At 43.1% G+C, this 22241-nt stretch overlaps 1 protein-coding gene across 4 annotated transcripts in view; it reads right to left on the bottom strand.

Annotated features, from left to right (window-relative positions):
- Positions 1–16977, bottom strand: part of MAP3K3 (mitogen-activated protein kinase kinase kinase 3) — a 45541-nt gene extending 28564 nt beyond the window's left edge. For 3 of the 4 annotated variants that reach the window (XR_008469848.1, XR_008469847.1, XM_054224224.1), the window contains exons 1-6: positions 16717–16977; positions 10080–10201; positions 9643–9732; positions 6568–6608; positions 2404–2503; positions 973–1086 (exon numbers count right to left, since the gene is read on the bottom strand). Coding sequence is in view for 2 of the 4 variants with exons in the window: in XM_054224224.1 (XP_054080199.1) it covers positions 973–1086; positions 2404–2503; positions 6568–6608; positions 9643–9732; positions 10080–10201; positions 16717–16720 (471 nt within the window). In the remaining 2 variants the exon portion in view is untranslated. The remainder of the gene's footprint in view (positions 1–972; positions 1087–2403; positions 2504–6567; positions 6609–9642; positions 9733–10079; positions 10202–16716) is intronic. The other variant, XM_054224225.1, reaches the window with a different exon arrangement.
- Between the last annotated feature and the right edge of the window lie 5264 nt (positions 16978–22241).

The raw sequence follows: 22241 nt of genomic DNA, 5'->3' as shown, positions 1-22241 counted from the left end.
CAGAACTTGAACAGGGATGAATGTTGAAGATCGACAAGCTACAACCAATAGGTCTTTCAAGACAAAGCAGTTTTTTGTGTCACACTCTTCAAGAGAATTTGGTAATTTGCAAATAAAATATCTAAACTACTGAGGTCTTTGCCTTGAAAAGCTTTATGACCTTAATTCTGAAAAAAAGACATTGGTAGAGTGAACAAAGTTCTCCAGTCACAGATCAGGAATAAGGGAAACTCTGACTCTTTTTGCCCTCTTCAGCTTGGACTTCAGTTCACTGTTCAAAATGGGCAGCTTCGGGAGCTTGACTTAAAGATTTATCTCATGTTATGATCTTTTCTGCTGAAAAGCGCAAACTACATTGACACTCAGTGCCACAGCCACCTGTGCTATAGGAAGGTGAACCAAGACACAATCAAATTCATCTTAGGTGTGAATACACCACTGTTTAGCTAAAAGCAACTTAGTTTCTACAGAATAAGGCTGGATTCAATGAATTAAGCTACAGAATTGAAAAATCACTGGGAGCCGTCCTCAGGCTTCTCACCCAGGAAAAAAGTGCTAATAGCTTGTCTTCAAGGACAACCTGTGCTTTCTTAAGGCAAGATAATTACACACACTTTCAACACTGTGCTATTAATCAAAGGTAAAAAAAGTTCTCTGCCAACCAAACTCATTAAGTGTTTTCTGAATACAGTCATTGGGTACGTGATATAAAATGGCCTTCATATTACAGCTTAAAAAGCTGCAATGTTTTAGTCCTTGAACAGCTGCCGAAGCCAGGAAAAGAAAAAAAAGAAAAAAGAAAAAAAAGATACCTATAACTAAGCCAAAGCAAAGAGGATAAACATATGCATTCGTGTTTGTGAAGAGTGATTTTACTAATCCCTGCTACTCTGAGGTAAGGCTACCATCATGTTTCAGAGACTTAAGGGTAAAAACCTTCATTTTGTTGCAGTCACAGAAGTTGTTACCTACATGGTTTCTGTCCTGAGACAGCAATAATATTCTAAGGCTTTTCACATTAGAGCTTCGGTCTAAGAGATCTATTGCTTTATCCAGGTCATCTTGATTTTTCAAAGGAATAGACAGCTGAAAAATAAAGAACAGGAAAAAAAAAATCATTAGAAAAGACAGAAAAAATAAGTCACGTTCCACAATAGGTATTCCAACAAACATTAGAAAAAGAAAAAAAACAACACAGAATATAAGATAGGATTCTGATTGCTTAATTATTCCACAAATTTTCATTACAATACTGTATTACTGTCCTTTTTAACAAGATTTTCCTCGCACGCCATCAGAGAAATGGATGACCCTATGCAAATTTCTCTAAAGCACCATCCCTAAAAATATTAATTGCTACCTGACTTTGTTGCTTGCAAAGAACAAGTCAGACACAGGCCCCTGACTGCCTGATGAGAACACTGTCTCAGAATACTTATGAATCCGGACCTAACGAGCAAGTGAAAATTGGGTTTCAGGTAGAGACTAGTAGGAAGAAGATTAAGCCTTTTAAAGAGGGAATCAAAGAAGAATTTAAAACTTGCTAGTAAGACCCCATGAAATTATTCTCAGACGCTCTCTATTCTACAGCCCACTCACATCTCCAAACGTGTTATTAACACTGAAGAACCCCTCTATTTTTGTCCGACTCCAAGTGGTGAATGGGAGTTGCATCTCTCTCATTAGGGATGCAGCCCCAAAGGGTGGGAGGGCAACACCACAACAGAAAACCCAAGGCAAAACCAGGGCATCCAGAACAAGAAAGCTAACAAAATACTTTAGATTATTAACCGGGGCTACCCAGTTCCTCAGAGACCAGCGCCATTCCCCATGTCACTTTGCTTTACCAATGCCAGTGTCCCCAGCTCCCCTACAGCATCTCGTACCAGCGAGCCTCCCCTGCTCTCTAACTCCCCTTGTTCGCCTCGTAGCTGGGCAAGGAGCAGAGAGTGTTGCAGCCAGCAGGAGGTAAACGTCCTCCAAAGGCTGGATGGCTGCTGATGGTCAGCAGTCAAACAACACAAACAACACCGGCCCTGCTATCGGGCAGCTGAAGAAATGGCTCTGGGACTGCCTGCAGTCCTCAGGCTGTATATATATTGGCCTGCAATAGCTGCATTCAACGGTAAAAATACCTCAGCTTCTTTTTTTTTACTTCCCCAAGAGTCTCCCAAACAATACCAGTACAAAGAAGCAAGATGCTGCTGCTCGTACGATGCACACTGTGTGAGGTTTTGTCAGTATCAGCATGTTTTCCTCTGGAGGAGAGCAATTCAACTATGGTTTGTATTAGAGGGAAGAACTGAAAATTAAATTTAAGGGTACAGAATTTGGGATGGGAAAAGGAGGTTTCATCCAGAGAGAGCATTACATGTTCTGAGCGCTCATAACGACACTCTGTACCTCATTGTTCATGTAGTGGAGATCCAGTGGCTGCCCAAAGGCTGTTTTCACTTTCTGTTGCACGTCTTCATAGCGCACGGGACGGACAAATGGGATAATTCTGGAACCAAAGAGAATCACTGATTAAATTCAGAGATATACTTGACAACGCAATTGGATTAGACAGCTGAACCATTAAAAACACATTTGAATGTTCTCCCTTCATCCTCACGCAGGTAGCGAACCTTTCTAATTTGAACTGATATTAACTATTGTAGCAAGGAATTCTTGATCTCTGATCCATTTCCAAGTGGTTTGTCAAAATGCAATGTTCAACTGAAGATTTCAAATAGAATGCCTTTATCCCTGGATAGAAAAGTATCCTTTACTGAGTAAATTTCTTTCATGTAACAGGATACAAATCTCCTATGCACTTTGGCTTAAAGAACACTGCCTCAGGCACAAAACACAAACAAATACATCCAGTGAGAGTTGAATTAAAAGCTGCAGAAGGCCCACAGAACAAAACAGTATTTGGTTTAAGTACTCCAGTAGCCGAACTCGCAACTCACTCCCTAAAAATTTCCAGAACGCGTTCCAGTTGAAAGGTTTCAACAAACATTCCCAGAGCAAAGTTAGTCCTGACCTCCTGCGGGAAGGCACCAGCAGGACACAAAGGAATCTGAAAGCCCTCTCTCCCAAAGGTGGCCTGTGGTGTTAGCTCCACGTTACCCTCAGCTCAGACATCTCCCAACACCCGAGTCACAGACTCACTACACCGTCTCTGCAGTTATCCCTCAAATCCTGCGCAACACAGCAGGGGCTTTTTCTCAAGAGTCAATGGCAAATCTAACTGTAATTCTGCAACCATTTCTTGTTCATGGCTTGCTTTATTTAAAAAATTCGTGGTTTTTTTTTTTTAATTACAGAGACCTACTAGATCAAAATGTAAATACTGCTTCAGCTGTAATAGCAACGGCACAGCTGACTTGCAATAATTCAAAATATTCATAAAAGACAGATATCTAAGACAGAATACTCATATAAGGGTGATCAGTCTCATCCCCTCATGCTTCCTTCCTCATGAGTATTCTTCATACGTAATGCATCTCTGGGCACCTTCACCAACTGACTGACACACAAAATATGCACAAATGTAAGTTATTCTCATCACTTTCCTAAGCCCAGACCTTGTGACACACCAAACCCCCAATTCTAGCCCTCAGCTGTTTCCTCGCCAGCTGAATGGCAGGAGTTTTGGACTTCACGACACAAACGGCCTCAAGAAATCCAACCTGGCAACCGGCACAGCTGTCCCAGGGGAACCCTGCAGAACCCTGTGGCATGTGCATGCTTTGCAGAAAACGACAGTATACTTTCCTTTGTTGGGTTTTTATTACTGTTTTGCCTACCTTGGAATAGAAACTCTAATGGTTTAGGCAAAGTAGTAAGATGAAGTTCCAGCAAAGCATCTAAAACTGTTCATTTTGCTGAAATGTTCTTCTGTAGGAAGTGGCCAAGTACTCAGAAAGTCGCTACCTTGATGGCTGTGGAAAAGGAAGATTTTCACCCTCTTCAGAAGAATCAGCGAGTAAAATATCCTGGGTCACGAACTAGAGGATTCAAGCATGAACTGTAGTTTCCAACCCACTGTTGTAGCAAACCAAGGACATCTACTGCTCAGAAACCCGCTTTTCATCTCTCTGCAGCCCAAGGCCCAGATGGTTGGTTCTTCCTGCCTTGGGGCTCCTGCAACTAGACTTCTCGCCATCTGCTTCCACGGGCCACGAGACCACACCACGTCTCCACTACCGGCAAGTGAAACACAGAGCTCGGGGCCACAGCTGGCAGCCACCAGCCTCCTGCAAGCTCCGAGACCCCTCGGATAGCTGCGGGCCTCACTGCTGCCACTTGGAACAACTCCGCTTTGCCATGGCTGAAATGCTGCCACAAAAAGCTTCTTTATCAGCACCACTTCGCAATTTTGCCATCAGGCAGAAATAGGAAGACCTGAATGGACCACAGAAACTCAAGATCCATCTTGCTCACTAGGACAACTCTCTGAGCTCACCAAAACCCCAAATCACCTCTGGGGAAGCTCACACAAGCTCGTGCTGAATCCATGCTTTAGACAGAAGGGTTAGCTTCCAAAACCTCCATCCAGCTGCTTTGCCAGCACTCAGTATCCTTTCACGATATGCAGCTTTTGTTTTAAATAGCTCTAGTGTTAGCTGGCTTCCTTAGCCCCTTCCCAGGAAGGGTTCATCTTGCTACCAGACCTTCAACATTCAGCTATTTAGATATAATTGTTAAAAAGCAGCCCACAATAACATTTTCTACATATTCCTAAGAAACCCATCCATGAAATTATAGTACTCTGGCACCGTACAAACGTAATTTAGCTCTCAGTTGAACCGAAGTCCCTTATAAAGGCTTCCATTCTACACTCAATGCATTAAAAAGCAGAGCTGTTCTCAGGTGCCACAAATTCTATTAGTTTAAAAACTCCGTGCACTCTTCTAACACAAAATCATGGACTGCAGGGTTTAAGGAGCCCATTCCTGCCTGACCACCTTAAATATTTGTGGTTAGATCTGGCAGCTCCTCTGAAACCAAGCACACACACTTACATTCTCGGTGCAAGCTTGCTGTCTGTAACTGCATACCACTTTGGGAATGGGGAATTCAGGCGAGCGTAACTGCATAATTAGACTAACACACAATCAACCTTTTCATTTTAATGTTACTGCAGAAAAAAAACCACCTTTCTTCTCCCCTGAGCTCTGTGCCATCTTAAATGCCCTTGAGCAGAAGACGTGCAAGATGATAGGACTGTGGTGACAAGATTTTGCTTCCAAGTTACCTTGTCCTAACACAGTATCACAAGAAATCGTGACATGTCACACAGTGGGTCTGTTGTAGTCCACACAATGCCTGTGACACAGCAGAATGCTGAGAAGATCTGGCTGATAAAGGCAGCATCAGATCCCAGCTACAATTACTTTTGTATTTTCTCCTCGAGGCCCAAAAGTCAGGTTTTTTTAGTGACAGAATTCACCACGTAGTGCTTTGGTGAATGAAACAGTTCAATTTTTGAGGAAGACTTTACAAATTATCCTCTGCCGCCTGCTTTATCAACGAAGAATGACTCCACTTTTCTGTTTTAATAAAAATCCCTTTATTTTAAAGAGGAGGATACTTGAGGAGGAGCTTAAGCAGCTCAGCCAGTAACCTCTGCTGCTAACAATTAGGATCACTACATACAACTTGCACTGTTGCACTATCAACAGTAAACTTGCATTTTATCATGAAACCATGAACTACTTCATGTTGAAAGTACTGTCTGGGATGGGAGAAACGAAAGCATTCCCATAGGATGTCTCTGAAGAGCAGCATATAAATTCATGCTTACAATTCAATTAATTTCTTCGGAAAAAGGAAACCAGAACCCGCATCAAGATCCCTTTTTCCCCTCAGCGAGAGCTCGCGAGCAGCCTCAAAGCGGCTGCAAACAAGTTTGGAGCCTTTCTGTACGTTTACACAGCCCCTCAACAGCCACATCAGGAGTTCCTCTCAATGAGATGGCAGGTAAGGAGCTTTTTGAGACCTACTTTGAAATGTCCAGGTAATTTTATTCATTGGAAACAACACTGCAAACATGGAAAATGCTAATCAAGTCAATTCTGGTTTTTGTAAAAGAAAGTGTCTCAAAACTAAGTATCAGAGGAAATAACAAGGAAACTTTTAGACCAATGAAAAAGTCTTCCCTGGCTGTATCTGTTGCCCAGTCACAGCAGGACAGGGATAGTGACAGGTCATCAGGAAGTGAGAAACTAGAAAAGAATGACACCGATTTGATCAGTTTCATTTGGTTTTAGTTAAATGAAACAAACAGGGAACACATCTGAAATAAGCCTATCAGGTTGAATTTATTTCAGGCTGGACAGCTTTTTAATATTACCGCAACTCACTTACAAATAGATACTATGAAAACAAATCAAAGCAAAGTGTTCTATGACACACTGATTTTTAAAAATAACCAAGTTGTGTATGACCTGTTTGCCTTTACTGTGTGTTTTTCATTCAGGAGGAAGGAAAGTGAAGCCAACAAAACATTTAACCTGGATTGCTAATGACTAAATTATTCTGCTAAGCAAAGAACCGAAGTAGCGAAGACAGACTTACCGCCTTTCCCCGTTATGTTCAAACTTTATCCTTACATCATTCTGCAGAAGAAAGAACAACAGGTTAGTTCACAACGAAATTCTGGCATAGGTAAAAGCACACAAGCGGATCATAATAATGATTTTAAGGCCCAAACACAAAGCAGGTCGATTTGTGATTGCCAGAACCTAGGTCCCACAGCTTTCTCCATGGAAGCTGAAGCAGACTGGGGACAGAAAGTGGCTGATATGGGAACCCAGCACCATGAGGAATGAAGAAGTTGCTAAAGGAGAAAGAGAAGGATAGGGGTAAAAACTAGTTGTAATTTTTATTAACTGTCACTTAAACAGAGGACACTGAAATATACTTTAAGGAAAAATCAGTCCATCTTTAACACTGCTTGGCAAAAATCTGAAGTTGAGTCCAGCTGAATATTCATCTGAACTGAAGCTAATTTTCTTTGTGCATTCTCAAAGTAAACATATTCTATGGCAAAAATGAGACAGGCAGAGAATGTGCTACATTCTTTATTTTTAAGGCACAGACTAAATCTCTGTTTTTGCAAAAACGCAGCCCCTGAAACTCAAACTATGAAGCTGCAAACAAGTTAACGATGTGTCATCTTTATAAGTGCAAAGGGGTCACCATCCATATCTGGCAGATGGTTAAAAGCACTGACCGCGCAACCTGTGTGTTCCACTGTAAACTCAGGAGATGTTGCGTGGCACGGAAGAGTCAACACGCTGAACTTTCAACTCTGGAGATCAAAGTTCAAATCCCAATTTAGGTCACAAAGATAAAAATAAAAGGGAAAAATCTGCTCTGATAAGACTCCATAATTTCTGCTGCACAATTTATGTGATTGGAATAGATTAAGCCATCTGTGAAAGCCTGAGACAATAGGCAATCATACATCTAGGAACTTCAAAAAAATGTGGCCAGGAAATGCTCTTTAGCTAGAGGAAGTATCTGGCAGGCCTAGTGGTCAAGAATGCAGTTCAAAGGGACCCGTGCAATCACTGCGAGTACACAGTATTCCCAGTATTCCTGCAGCGATACTGTAGGTACAGAATTGATCATGACAAACGAGCTTCCCAATCAGAGCGACAATCCCCTGCAGGTGAGTAATTCACACATAACTACCAAAGATGTTTTCTCCGATGTGGGAAGAGAAAGAACACACCCTAGAATGACACCAAAATGAAGAAAACTCTAAAGAACACATTTTAATTGAACAGTAAAAGAAAAATGCAACAAACAGCATAGGAATAATCAACTATAAAAGATGTCCACCAGCCAACTACTGTTGAAACAGCTGTTGCTTAGACAAAATGGATGGAGGAATGATCCCTTTATATTAGGATTTTCAGGGAAGTAAGGCTCTAGATCTTTTTTTTTTAATGCTATACTATTCCATGTAGTCCAATCTAAGGGAACTAAACTGGACTGTTTGGATTAAATTCAACCAAGCTAATTTTTCAGATTAGATTTCTGACCTCAAGATGTGTTTTAGGTCACGAAACAGCTAAGTGACAAAGCTCTCACTAGTTAAAATTAGACAACACTAAAAGATCTTCAGAGTTCTTTGGAAACCTTTCTTCAACTTGCTGGTACCCGAGCAAACTAAAAGATCCTTCTCAACAGCACTGCACGCTTTCAAATGTGTAATTTGTGACACGGGGAAAGGTGGAGTGGAATCTGGCATCTATCTCCTGTGACTTTTCCAAAAGGATCAGACTTTGGCCATTCACATCTATTTTTCAAAGATCCAAGAAAAGATATTCAAAGTGATCTTAGTGTTTACAATTCAGAGAGAAGCTAGAGGAGTTAAACATCTACTGTTGTTTCCTTTGAAAGCAGTGAACCTATCACCTATATAAACCACTTTTTAAAGCAACTCATATAAACTGTCCTAAGAGACGAGTAAGAAAGCAAATCCAAGTTTAGTACTTCAGTGTTCCAGTTCTGTGATGCAGTGTCATAAATAATGATTACAGATTTTAGTTTAAGACATCTCTGAATTTACGTTTCAAAGTGATTTGGAAAGGATTTTGTACTACTCCATCTACAGATTTGTCCAGCACATTCGAGGAAATCCCAGATCCCAGCTGAACAAGTAGATTATGAGCAGACAAAGCATAAGGAAGAGACAGACATGAACTTTAAAGCCCACTCTAAAAAGCTTAAGCCTGTAATAGGAATATAACCGGAAAGAGTTATTTTACTGATATAGGTAACTTCTCCTGTTAATGTTAGTCTAGCTGCCAGTAACTTGATTTAAGTTTTTAAGACAGTAATGAACAAACAATTCTTCACTGAAATTGCTGCTTTGGCATTGAAGTATTTCATTCAAATGACAGAGCAATATTATTCTGTCCGTCCTTTCTGCCAGAAAGTCAACGTAATAGTCTTCTCTACAAAATCTCTAGCGATGTCAGAAGAACCTAGAGAGACTTTCACGTATTGGCCCTGACACTTAATACCTCGGGAAAAGTATTTCTTTTGGAAAAATGGACTTCATACCCCCATACCCAAATAAGGGTTAGTTTTGTTCCCCTCTTCACGAGACAGATGACTGGGTAACTCCAGGCAACCCTCCCCGTTAGACACCTGTAAATAGCTGTTCCCTTTTTCACCAAAGCAAGGTCATTACAGTTTCACTAAAGCCAGGCCTTTCAGACAATCCCCTTCGCTGTTCTTGGATCAACTTCAGTTTGACTACCTTTTATCGGGTTCTCCATTCTGCATTCACATGCAGTCTGAACCACGTGAAGATGAGACCAGCATTAGTTCATTATCCAACACGCTGCTTTACGCAGCTTTAAACTGCAGTGGCCGCCTTTTGCACCAGAAATGGAAATACTTGTTTCCTGTTCATCGTTATGCTGCTCAGTTCCCTGTTTCCTTTCGAATTTAAGTTTTACTTCCACTACAATGAAAAGCGCATCATACTGCTACATCATGACACAGTCAGCAAAGAAAGGCTTTCCTGGCCTCCCACATCTGCTTAAATTCTGTAAAGGTCACTGCACACAACTTAAAAACATGCTCCTAATTTATAATTGCTAATATTGAATGGGAAATCAGTTTTCTTACCGGAATTTTTTTTTCTTCCACTGCAGAGGCACACTGGTTTGTTATTGCAGGGCTGCCCAAGAGGGGTGGACTGCTGGCATTGTGTTTTTTCTTTAAAAATAATAAAGTAATTTAAAAAAATGGCAATATGACCGTGAAACCAGAAAACTACTTGGTAAACTTTTTAGCTAATCTACAGAGATCAAATCCCAACAAAAACGCGTGTGGGAAGAAGGCAGAATACTAAGACGTTGCGAATTATCAAAACTGTGCCCTCCCTAGACCATAAAGGTTATGTAAATAAAATAATTAACAAGTAAGAATAGGGATCTAATCCACTGGGGTGCTTCAGCAGTCAGAAGCACAAGGCAGAACGCAGGCAGCAGACCCGCTGTCACCTCCTCTGTCCCTTCTGCCTCCAGGTAACCATTTCAAGTACTCATTAAATGGCCTGTTACCTGTTTGTTCGAGTGAGCAGTGTCTTTATTCTTCATGGTATCATATCCAGGCAGTCTGTGACGTCGGCCCATCTGGAGGGCTACCAGGTCCTTCATGATGGATTTCAAGGCCTCTTGTTCATCTGTGATGCACAAGAATTTTAGTAGTAAGTCACCTGGGTGGATACCAGCCGTAACACGTCCGCGCTTGTTTTCTGCTGGCTCACAGAAAGACAATCCTCCTTAGGATCTTTGCAAATACACTGTAATTTCATTTAGTCATAAAAAGCCCAAAGTTAATCTTATATCATGAAGTAGTAAACAGACGGATACATTTTAAGTCACTTGTCCAATGTTCCAAAAGGATGTGGCCATAGTAAAGTTCAGAATAAATATCCCTGGCCCCTGGTTCGGTTCAAATTGCTTCACAACAAACAATACAAGTTGGACAGATTTGCTAGATCATCATAGGTCATTTAGGAAGGACAAATTGACGTGCTTCTGCCAAGGAAAACCCGGTAAGAATCTGTTCTTTCCAATTTTATATCCTGTTAACTTAGAATTCTTGCTTGCTAGTGGAACAAACCACGGCCAGTAGAAAGAAAAATGAAAATCTGGACAAAGAGTCATCTTAGAATCTCTCTGAATTCAAATCCGCTTGCACTGATTTCCCCAACACATTCCTCTCTTCCCCCAAAACAAACTGATGGAACAAAGTTCAAACCATTTAATGAGACTTCAAGATCTACTGAACAGATTCAAATCTCACAGCATTAAGAACTGTCTCCTGGCAGAGTATAATGCAGCAGGTTCAACTCAAGGCTTCTTGCAAACGCAGGAAAACAAAAAAACACACATTGGAATAATTCTTATACATACTACTGGTTGAAAATTACTTTCTGAGGCTAAGATGCCTGATGTAACAAATTTAAAGTGTTCTTCCATTGCTTGTTAGTTTTGAGGACAGAAGTGGTATTCAGCAAAACTTTGTATGAAGTCTAGAGAAAAAAAAAGACACAAAAGGAGAGAAATGCATAGGAGCTGGGCTGTGATGGATACTAGCATAAAGTAAGGTCCAAGAGCTACTGAAAACAAGCGTAACAATCCTGAATTCCTCGATACTGCAAGAGGGAAAAAAGCTGACAGGTGAAGTTTGGTTCAAAAGGGGACTGCAATAGCTGCTTCACTCCTGGGTGCTGTGCCATCAACTGCCACCAACCAACAAAGCAGCGTCAGACGCTGCCGCGCAGACGATCTGCTACTGGCACACTCACACCTATGGATTGCGGGGCTGCTGTTTCACATAGCAAGACTCCAATATCCGAGTTTTTAGGGATAAAGTGTTGTTTCCTCAGCAAATAATAGATCCAGTTAAATCCTTCCTGATACTGAGGCACAAGTGAAATTTGAAGCAGTGATTAGATCAGCTCTGAACATGCCCAGAAGAACCACCTGCCCTTTCTAAAGAGTCTGGCTGGACTTGACTAACAGTTTTGGATAGAAAGCTTTTTTTTTTTTTTGACAACTAGAACTTTTGAAAGTGATGCAAACCAGAAAATGCATAAATGAGGTTATCACATCCCTACTCGTGTGACCGTGTATCAGGTGTGCAGTGTTGCTACAGTCCTCCTGTCTTCCCAAAGTCCTTAAACACGTCACTTTGATGTGCCTGAATAGAATTTTGAATAGAATCAGAATTTTTGAAGCTGATTTGTAAATAACTGAAACTTGATTTTAAAAATCCAGCATGGCTACACACTGGTTCTTGCTCCATGGCACTGGTTTGGATGGGTAACGGCTTACATTTGGAAGTGTTGTCCCAGGAACAGCTGCTGTGCATAATGACGGACTGTTTCACATCTGTATTCCTCTGTACAGGGGACTCATTGGGACTATTTGTTTCTTCAATTTCATGTTAGGCATTTGTTCATGAGTGTCTCTCAATGAAGCTTATGTTTTATGCAGAAGTCTGGGTTCATAATTAATCAATGTCTGAATAACAAACAAAATTTTTGTAATGCTTAAAGATGACAGATGTGGGACATGTACAGCTCCTACAGCCTGCAGGGAGTGAATGCTACCAAAATTTAGAAGCAAAAAAAAAAAAAAAAAAAAAAGGAGGGGGGGAGTACACCTATTTGTAAGGGGGCAACATTTTAAAAAGTCCCAGTCAGGACAAAAGTCACACTAACGTTACCTTTGGTACAAAAAATAGTTTCTGCCCAGAAGGACCCAGAAGGTCTGCTGTAGCTTTTTGAGAATACCAAGCACGAGAGCAGAGGGACTTCCACCACGGACTCCAGTATGTACTACCAGAAAACCAGAAACATCAAGGGGATGATTCTTCAACCAGGCTATAGAGGGGAAAGGAAAGAAATCTCCCAACGCATTTGCAGAAGGTGTTAATTAGAGTAAAACTCTTTAAAAAAGGAGAACAGAGCAGTGAAAATAGAGTTACTTGAAAAAAGCCAAAATCAAAACCCACCAGATCTCTGCTGTCCAAGACAAGCCAAATGAGACAATACCTACATTGTGGTCGTGGAGAAGGGAGAGCACTCCTTGAAATTCCAACTGCATGCAAAAGAAGCGAGGGGTATAAGTAACACAACCAAAGCAAGAGGTTGCTTTTTGAAAAGCACATCAGCCAAAGGAAATAATTGCTAGGCTCTATCTCAGCACTAAGTAACCCCTTGTGGGTGAAAATGTGAAAAACCAGTTGTGAACGAAGTGAGAGCTCCAGGTAACTAAGAGCACAACTTTACTTTTTTACCTTTTTTTTTTTTTTTTTTTAAATTGTTTCCAACTTTACATTTGAATGTTTAACCTTTTACCTTACTGGAGCGTCTCCAATTTACTCTCATGCTTTCATCTTGTTTGATATTAAGCATAGCCTATGAGTTACCTGGCAGACAGAGACTAGAACTCTGCACAACAAAATATTCCAAGTTACGGACTGGCATATCCCTGGAGTGCCTACCACCCAAAACATGCCGTGAAGAGCTGGGATACAAGTTTTCCACTACAGCACAGTTTGGGTTTGGCCAGATACCAGGAGGATGAAGAAGAGCTTGTCTTGGCAGAGTTCCTTTGGGCAAGAAGGAAAACAGCTATGAAAGCAGTTTATAACTAAGCACTCATGACAAGAAATCAAGTCAGTCAAAGAATACGTCTACGAATAAGAATTCGCATCTAAACAGTACGGCACATCACTTGAAAATAAGGACCAATGGTTACGATGCAATCGTGGGCTACAGGTGTTTGATCCCAAAACCCAGGGATATAGTGTATAAAGTCAGCTCGTAGCGCCACATTTGTGTGAGGAAGTGGGCAAAGAGGACACGCGTCTAACCGATCTATCCATCTCTTAATAAAGACTGTAGCTCATCTACATAGTGAATTTGTTTATTAGCTAAGGCAACTCGTGAATTTACAAGAAGCTAAGACATTAAACTCTTAAGGGCAGCATCTGGCATCTAAAGCCCAGCTAGTCCACTGCCGGGTCTGTATCTCGCTCACTGTAAACTCAGTTTCCTCCGCAGACAAGTGCTAATGCTGAAATCTTACTTACAACCATGCAAAAAGGAATTCCTAATGTGCTATCAAAGGCTGACAGAACAACTTCAGGTGAATTTGAAGCTTACGTGATTATAAATTTTTTAGTAGTCTGACACTAAGCTGCTGGCTCCCTAGTACCAAAACATTCCCTGTGTAATTCATCCTTATGTTGGTGAGGTAAGAAACGAAGGAGAATTTATCATTTTAAAACATAAAATTAATGCCAAAAATTTATCTGAACTTATGTATGGAAAAAATGTTTCCGTTTAGGACAGCACTGCGATAGATTTAATGTTGAGAAGCATGAATACTTCTTTATTTCCATCAAAATAGAGGATTTCCATAGATTGACTTTAAAGAAGCATGTGCAGCAGCATCGCATTAATCACACAATGCAAAAGTTATTACAAATGAGAAGTAGGCAATGTTTGAAGCGCACTGAGAGACCCTGTTTTGCTAGGTCTCCAGTAGGTCTGGGAAACACAGTTCTGCTTTGTGCGGGAAAGATGTTGTCCAGGAAATGCTTTTCATGTTTTAAAAACTACACTCAAGGATTTTTATAACATCGATAAAAGGGAACTGCTACTCACAGAAAAAGCTATTCCTCTGCATAAAGCATTTATTTCAACTAATAGGTGGTTTATTACACAGGTCTGAGCAAGCCAGTGTATTTGCTGTGGCAGGAATGGAAACAGTTTTGAAAAAAAATCACGAAGTTCAAACACAGTAAAAGCATCTGCACATTGGTAAAAACAGGAAGTCTGTAAACCCCTATAAACCAGGATGCTATTTTATATAGCATGATAATAGAAGACATGATGCCACATTTGTTTTAAAAGAAAAAAAAAAAAAAGAAAGAAGTGAACAAGTAAGCGTGTGTTTGTTACCTACAACCACAATAGCAAAGTTGATCACTTCTGCAAGTGATCTGCAGATCCAGGAGCAATGAGCGAATTTCACAAGTTCAGAAGACAAACTGAGTCTATGTTAAAGCTCTGAAAAAAGTTTTTTGAAAAAGTTTAATTTTGAGTCCTTCACTGTGGACAGTCTTAGTGGTAACAAAATGCTGGTCTGCCCAATTTTTAGGAAATAGCAAATGACCTGGTCTGTAGACTCAGAAGAGAAATCAGAGTTTCTCTATGAACCTGACCCATGTGGTGCATATTTGGGGCACCTCTTCTCTCGCACAAATTAAAAACCCCAAAGTTTGGGATTTCAGCTGGTCCAAACCTGCCAGCTGAGCCCCGCTCCGGGGTTGTCACCACGGCTGAAGCCCGGCTCTGGGTGCGCGTGCGAGCCAGGGGAAGGAAGTGACACAGGCAGGAAAAAAGAGCAGATCGAGGGAAAGACTCAACTGCAGCTGGGCCGGCAGCGAGCCCTTCGCCCGGGCCTGCCACACACCAGCCAGCCCCAACATCGGTCTCCTCTGTTTCCTGGATATATGAATATTTCTCAGTATTAGAAGCAGGTATCCATATTTTAAAGGCTGGAGAGGAGCTCTCTGTAGGGAAATAAACCTCAGTGACAGCCCCTTCTGTAAGGGCCAGAGAATGACCCTCAGTGAGCTTCAGCCACACCAAAGGAGTAATGACAAACTGCGATGCCAAGCTCTTACTGTCAACCACCCCATGTACCTTTCAGACTAGTTTATGAAAAGCAGAGTGCGATATAGCCTGTTATCCATTATTATTTAGACTATTTGATCCCAATGGTCTAACGAATTTAGATCTTTCCTATCATGAGCGATCCGCTTGCAGCTGTACCCATGATACAACGCAAGCATGCAATGCTACGGTGGAGTGATCCATGAAATTGTAATTATTTTTCATTCTGCACTCCTGTGTTTACAAACACGCGTCCAGTTGCCCTCAGAAAACACTTTCATGGAAATCCAACTTCTTCCTTCTCAACTATTTTAAGCTTATATACCATCTGGCCGGTTCCTTTAGAGAAGACAGGGATCGAGTAATACTATACTCTCTGTAAAAGAGAAGTCTACTGATGGACCTGCATGTATTTGTTGTATTTATGAAATCAAAGTGAAGTACAAAGGAAATGAAGTTGTTTTACTTTTGCTTTGAGCAACAATTGCAATGCTTCATGAATTTACAATGTAAATACAAGAACTAATTATGCACATGGACTAAATAACAAAGGACAGTCTCAGAAAACTAAACTTAGTTGGAGGGAAGAAATACAAAAGTGGTAGCCCACAAACCATGCAACTCAGCACTTAACGACAGCAATAGTAACTCTCTTGCCAGTATGCAAATATGGGTAAGTTCTGGTTTAGAGCAATTAAATTTTTAGTTCTAGTACATGAGACCCCTCTTTAAACTGAAAAGGGAATGAAGTAACACAAAACAAACCCTCCATATGCAGTTCTTTATACAAGACATACAGTCCAAAAGAATTAATCATTCAAATTCAGTCATGGCAACTTCTGATAGCACCATTTTACTCTTGAAAAAGAGTTTCTCTAACTCCTTGGCTTGTTTTTACATGTTATTGTCTGGGTTAAGTACAGCAAATTGGAACTCAATGGAAGCTTCATAGAGAAAACGCTATTTTGATAGACTCCCAAGCTACAATTAATACCATAGGAAAAAATTTCCAATTAAGTTTAAGCACGTACATTCCCGGCTCAAAAACAAGCAACCTGATTTTTTTTTTTTTTTTTTTTTTTTTTTTTTTTAACAGGCAGCAAACCCTCCCTCACCCCCTAGGCCTGACCGACCGATCCTCAGTCACTCTCTTCTGGCCAATTTTAGTAAAAACCCGCGGTGGGGCCGTCCGTGCTCGGGGCGCAGCCGGGGCTCCCCGCGCCTTCCAGCCCTGCACGTTTACTGAAAGATTTAAAAGAAAACCCTCGAAAATACACCGGTTTCCGCGCTGACGGTGGCCCCGCTACCGACCGATGGACCCACCCCGGGGGAACGGAGCTGCCGCCGGCCACGTCCGGCCCCGTCCCCCGGAGGCCGCGCACCGAGGGGGGTCCCGTTCCCCCTCTCCAGCCCCGAGAGGCCCGGCCGCGGCCCGCCCCCTCCGCCGCAGGCCCCTGAGGGCCCCGCCGAGGCCCGTTCACCCCCGCCGCCGCTCTCACCCATCTCGGCGGGCGTCGGGCCCGCGCCCGGCGGCGCGCTGAGGGACGGGGCTGTCACCGCCGCGGCTCCATGGCGGCCGGGCCGAGGGGGAGGGCTCACAGCCGCCGCCACATTCCCAGGCCCCGCGCCGCCGCCTCCTTCCGGCGGCCGCGCTCCGGGTGCCGCCGCGGCGGCGGGGGTGGGAGGGGGCACGGGCGGTCCCGGTCGCTCCCCGCCGCCGCCGCCGCCTCAGGGCGCCCGGGGCCGCGAGCAAAACAAACCGCTCGGCGGCCGCCGCGCCGCCGCCGCCGCCTGCCAATCACAGGGGCCGACCCGCCGCCGCCCACCAATCCGCGCCCCCGAGCCACCCACCCGACGGCGTCGCTGGCCAATCGACGTGCGAAGAGACGCGCCGCCCGCCCCACCCGCCGCCAATCACGGAGGCCCGTTCCGCTGGCGGGTTAGCCCCGCCCCCTCCCCGACACTGGGCGGGAGCAGTTCAGACACCGCCTTCAGCGCGCTGCCAATCAGGGTGACGGGCGGCCCTGAGGCCCCGCCCCCTCCGCCGGGTTCTGGAGCCGGGGTGTGCCGCTTGGTCCTAGAGCCCGCCCGGCCCGGAACGAAGCCCGTCCTCCACTGCGGGCAGCCAGCGTCACCCCATCCGCATCCCACCGCCCTCCACATCCAGGTCAGCCCTTCGCCACTATTTCGGGTGGGCATCAAAGTGTCCTGGAGGAGGGAACACGTCCCAGGCACACTGACGCTGCTGGCTTGCTCTTCTCACAAGCAGAGCTCAGCACTGACTTTAATTCTTGCTTGAAAAGCACCTTTTTAAAAAGGGGGGCGGAGGGGGACACAAACCCAACCAAAACCAGTTCAAAAGTTAAAAAGCCCAAAAGACACTGAACGCAGGATTCTTTTTGTTTCAAAAGAAAAGTGTGAGTGAGTTTCCCAGCGCAGCACCCAGGCCAGTTGCCGCAAGAGATGTTATCTTCCAGACGCTGTTCTAATAAAAAAATCCTCTTAACCACCCCACCTTGACTGGCCCCAGGCCATCACACGTCCCCCACAGACTGCAATAAGTAACAAATGTCAAAGTCAAAGAATAAACACCTCTTCTGCTTTTTAAGCCTTCAAAACCACTATTCCCTTTTCTCCGCAGCCACGCTGTTTCTAAGCGCGGTAATCACTTCTAGAGCTCTTCCAGTTACCCAATGTGAAAGTCACGTTCTGGATCCATCCTGCAGGAGTGAATTCTAGGCTAGAGTTCAGCATCTCCTCCCCTTTCATTTAGGAGTTTATCTTAATGAGAAAGCATTTTTGTTAGAAGTGGAACTGCTGACCTGCTGCATTCACTCACTTGACATAAGGCATTCGATGACAGTTTTTTTTCAGCTTTAGCATTTCGGTTTGTCAAGCCAACTGGGACACGCAGACCATAAGCAGAACACATTCTCGCTAAAAAGCTCACCAGTGACGCTAAATACAAACAACTTTGAGGGGGAAAAGCCCCAAAACAAACCAAAGATGCCACGCAATACATTTTCATAGTTTTTAGGGCAAAGGAGGACTGCTGTGATTGCCCAATGTAACCCTGAAATCATACTCAAAGTTCATAAACTGTGTTTAAATCAAATCGTACCTTTTGAAGTGACATCCAGGCTTCAGCTGCTCCTTCCCAGCTCCTGCTTCCATTCCACCTGCAGGATGATATTTTTTTTACAGTGTGGGGTTTTTTTTTTTGTTTGTTTTTTTTTTTTTTGTTTTTTTGCAAGGGGGACAACGGAGGGGTTTTTGTATTTTTAAAAAGAAGTACGGCCCTTCTTCCCTGGCTCGGCACCGGCCACCCTGCTGCTGGGAAAGCCACCTCGAGCAGATGGCTTTAGCAGCTGCTTTTCAATCTGGCAAACGTCTCGCAGCAAGTGTATTGTTTTTTAAGTGGTTTTGCTCGCAAGCAACACAGCAGCAATGTCAAAGAGGTTATATCAACTGGATAAGCCACACAAAGAAGAAAACTGGATTGGAGTGGGAAATGTCTCAAAAGGGTGGGCAAGTGCAGGAATCTAAAACCCTCACCCCAGGAGGAATTCAGGACTTAGCCAAAGCATGACAACAATAGCTGTGATATCACTAATTTATATATTTTTTTAACTGTCTAGATCTCACAGTGTCATACTAGGTAGACACGCAAATCCGTAAAGGAATGCTTAGGTCAACAGATCCGGCCTCTCTAGAGCAAGAAGCCGTGGACAAAGCCAAAAATCTAACTTCGAAGCCAGCCCGCTTGGAGCAGGAGGCTGGGCTAGATGACTTCATAGATTCCACCTTGAAGTTCGCATTTTAAAACCAGACTCTGATGCTGTTAGTGTTTAGACTTCCCTTTTTTCAGTCCCTCCTGTCTTACCGCTCCAATGCTAGAAAAGCGTTTCTAGCTTTCCTGTCTATTCGATCCCATTTTCGTGCCCAGCTTACAGCCATTTGTTTTCATGTCAAGATTATCCTTTTACCTAATCCTTTCCTCTTCCCTGGTATTTTCTCTCTAAATACATCAAGAAGATAATCATATCTCCTTTCAGGCTTCATTGTCACAGACAAGTAAGCCACTCTCTCTCCATAATACAAGCTTTGTATTTGTGGTATCTTCCTGCTGCCTTTTTTTACCCCTGTTCCAATTTGAATTCCTCTCTCGTGTTTGACAGCATCATTATTGCTCTTGGACCAACTTTTCTACATGATTTTTCACAGCTTCATGGTGGCTCATCCCTATCCTTTATCAACTAGTAAATCCCAGCTTCCTTTCCTCACTGATTTCCAAGAAGTGAAAAAAACTCTTCGCATCCTCCGCAAATTTCTCTTCGCCCCTAAATTCACAGCCTTGCACTTTCTGCTGCTACATTTCATCTCATCTCTATTTCTCACTCTTCAAAGTCATCAGTTCTCTAAGATATTCTAGTTCCCTCGTATTATTGAAGCCTCCCACTTTTGTTCCTCAACAAATTTAATTATCACGCTCGCTTTTTGTGCCAAGGTCATTATAAAAAGGCTTCAGCGAGATTACTCTTGGGACCAGAACTCAAGGAATTCAGTATTAATTCTCCACCGCACCAGCCCTGATGTCAAAACACTCCATCGTCACCTTACCATTTGGTATTTTTGTATGTCTTCCAGTTCTTTTGTGTTTGAACATAAAAATTCTCAGTTGAAGTTCTGTTAAGTGAGACCGATTGCATGTCCTTCGTGTAGAAACTTGGCTTACTTAAGCCCAAAAGATACTAGACCAGCTAGTAGCAGCCTGTGACAGCGAGCCAGGCGTTCCCGGCAGACGGTAGGGGACAGCCACCCTGGGAAAACACGCTCTTTCCATCTCCGACTGCCTGGAACATCTGGATTTTACTGAAGCTTTTTTTCCTCCTTTGACAAATTGAAATAGAGTACTTTGTCCTTACCAGTTCATCACCTCACCCACCCAGCAAGCCTCATGTCTAAGCCAGCAATTTTCATCTGCCAGTTTGTGGTTCTATTCTCATTTTACAGCCATTATCACCACACTATCCATATGCGAGTGCCATTAGGCCTTTTTTTTTGGGCCATTAGGCCTTTCCCCCACTGCCCCACACAAACTGGTACACCCTTCTCGAACCAGAATCAAAGATTCTGCCAAAATAGGTGCCCGTATTTTGTATAACCTGAGAAAAAAAAATATGAATAATTCATTTTTTTGCCTTTACTGTCTACTTAACGCTATACTAGTTTTGTGCATAAGAATCAGGTTATTTGTTTCACCAATAACACTATGGTACAAGCTGATATTCTGTGGTTTTCCACCCAGATTGCCCACATCCTTTCAGAGCCGCGGCTTTCAAGAAGAGAAGCTTCACTCCTGTAAACGTCAATGACAAAACATACTTAATTCTTCAACTTAAAGCTATTCAAATTGTTTGAGAGCACTTCATATAAAATCATCAGTAAAGATATTCACTGAGACTCTCCGGGAGCTACTATGTTTATAGTTAGCCCATTTGTTTTAAAGGAACTTTATAGAGGCCTAATTGTTTAATGCCGTCACGCAGCATTAAGCAAGAAAAGGAAACGTAATCCCTATTTTAGGGATTAGAAGGCATTGCACAGCGAGCCAGTGACTTGTTAAAAGTTACACAGGAAGTCTGGAGTAGACCTTTGGGATTTAACTCCTGGCATCTTTTCCCAGTCTCGTAATCGCTATGCCATCATCTTATTTTCTATTTTGGTAGTATTCCCATTTTCTGAAGCATACCTGCCTGACTCAAAGAGCCTCTTCTCCTTGCTATCAGATGTACTATTTCTTCTTTCCTTCCCGTTCCCCTTCTTGTTTAGGTAGACACATCCTTCCTGGGGAGCTGAGCAGTCTCCAGTCTCAGCCCTGGCCCATGCCAAAACTTCCTTATTCCACATCTCCGACTCCGCAGCCAGAGACACTGAACAGCGAGAAGAAATAAAAATGGAAGGAGCGGAGGAGCAGAAACCCTGGAAATCTTCAAAGGATGCACATAAGTGTTCTGCGCTCTTTTCTGCGGATCTGAGAGAAGAGTAATCTCACCGATTCCGGGCAGTTCTGCTTCTGCTAACACTTGCGTTCTCCGCTTTGGAAAACAAAGTTAATGGAAAACTAACATCCATTATCCAACTTCAGGAGAGCGTGGCAGAATATATATTGGCCAAACCTTACTCCACCTCCAGCAGGACATATCAACTGCCTGAAACTCCTTAAAAAACACGTGTGGAGCCCTTTTCCCAGCCCCTGCTGCCTACCTGTCCTGTGCCGCTGCCCAGCCTGCGCCTCTCCTGCTGCTGACAGCACTCCAGCAGAGGGGGCTCTGAACCCGTCTGGTTAAAAAACCAGGAGCCATTCTGCTTGTGGAACGGGCAAAACTAAAGAGAAGGAAGAGGGGGAAGGATATTAAAAATATTGTATGTTTTTAGCTCATTACTTGCGCCCGAGCTGGCAGTCCGGACTGTTTATGGAGCAGTACTCATGAAAAAGCACAAGATTAAATGCTTGTTACAGTGTCAGGGCTTCAAATCATCCGAGAGATCACTTTTTAATCTACACCTATGCGTAGTATATTCTGTTACCGTGGAGGATTTAATTTTCAAGTATTTTCAAGCCACTTACTGATCAGTGATTAATTATGTGCTTTTCACTTAAGACTGGTATCAGAGAAGAAGTGGCTTTCCCGGGATCACAGAGCAAGTCAGCCCTGCCAGATGTCAGCTGTTCCCTAGTATTTACAAAAGGCAGAGAACTTCTCCTTGTCTCTTTTTCTCCCTATATTCCTCTACGGGACGTTACGGCACTTGTTTTGCCACAGTGACAGGCAACCCGTTTCTCCTATCATCTACCGGCTCCTGACCTTTTGCACTAGCAGCTCCAATTTGCAGAATTTGCTTTCTTCCACCAGAGCGAAAGCTGAGAAAGTTTCTTTGAAGAATTCTGAAGCACAGATCCAGGGGGGAAAAGAGGAAAAAAAAAAGTCTAGGGGGATGTAAATACATTTCTAGGGTAAAA

Source organism: Rissa tridactyla, chromosome 19, assembly GCF_028500815.1.
Source record: "Rissa tridactyla isolate bRisTri1 chromosome 19, bRisTri1.patW.cur.20221130, whole genome shotgun sequence".
NCBI classification, from domain to species: domain Eukaryota; kingdom Metazoa; phylum Chordata; class Aves; order Charadriiformes; family Laridae; genus Rissa; species Rissa tridactyla.
The sequence above is the reverse complement of the archived record's forward strand: the minus strand, read 5'-3'. Positions and strand labels throughout refer to the sequence as shown.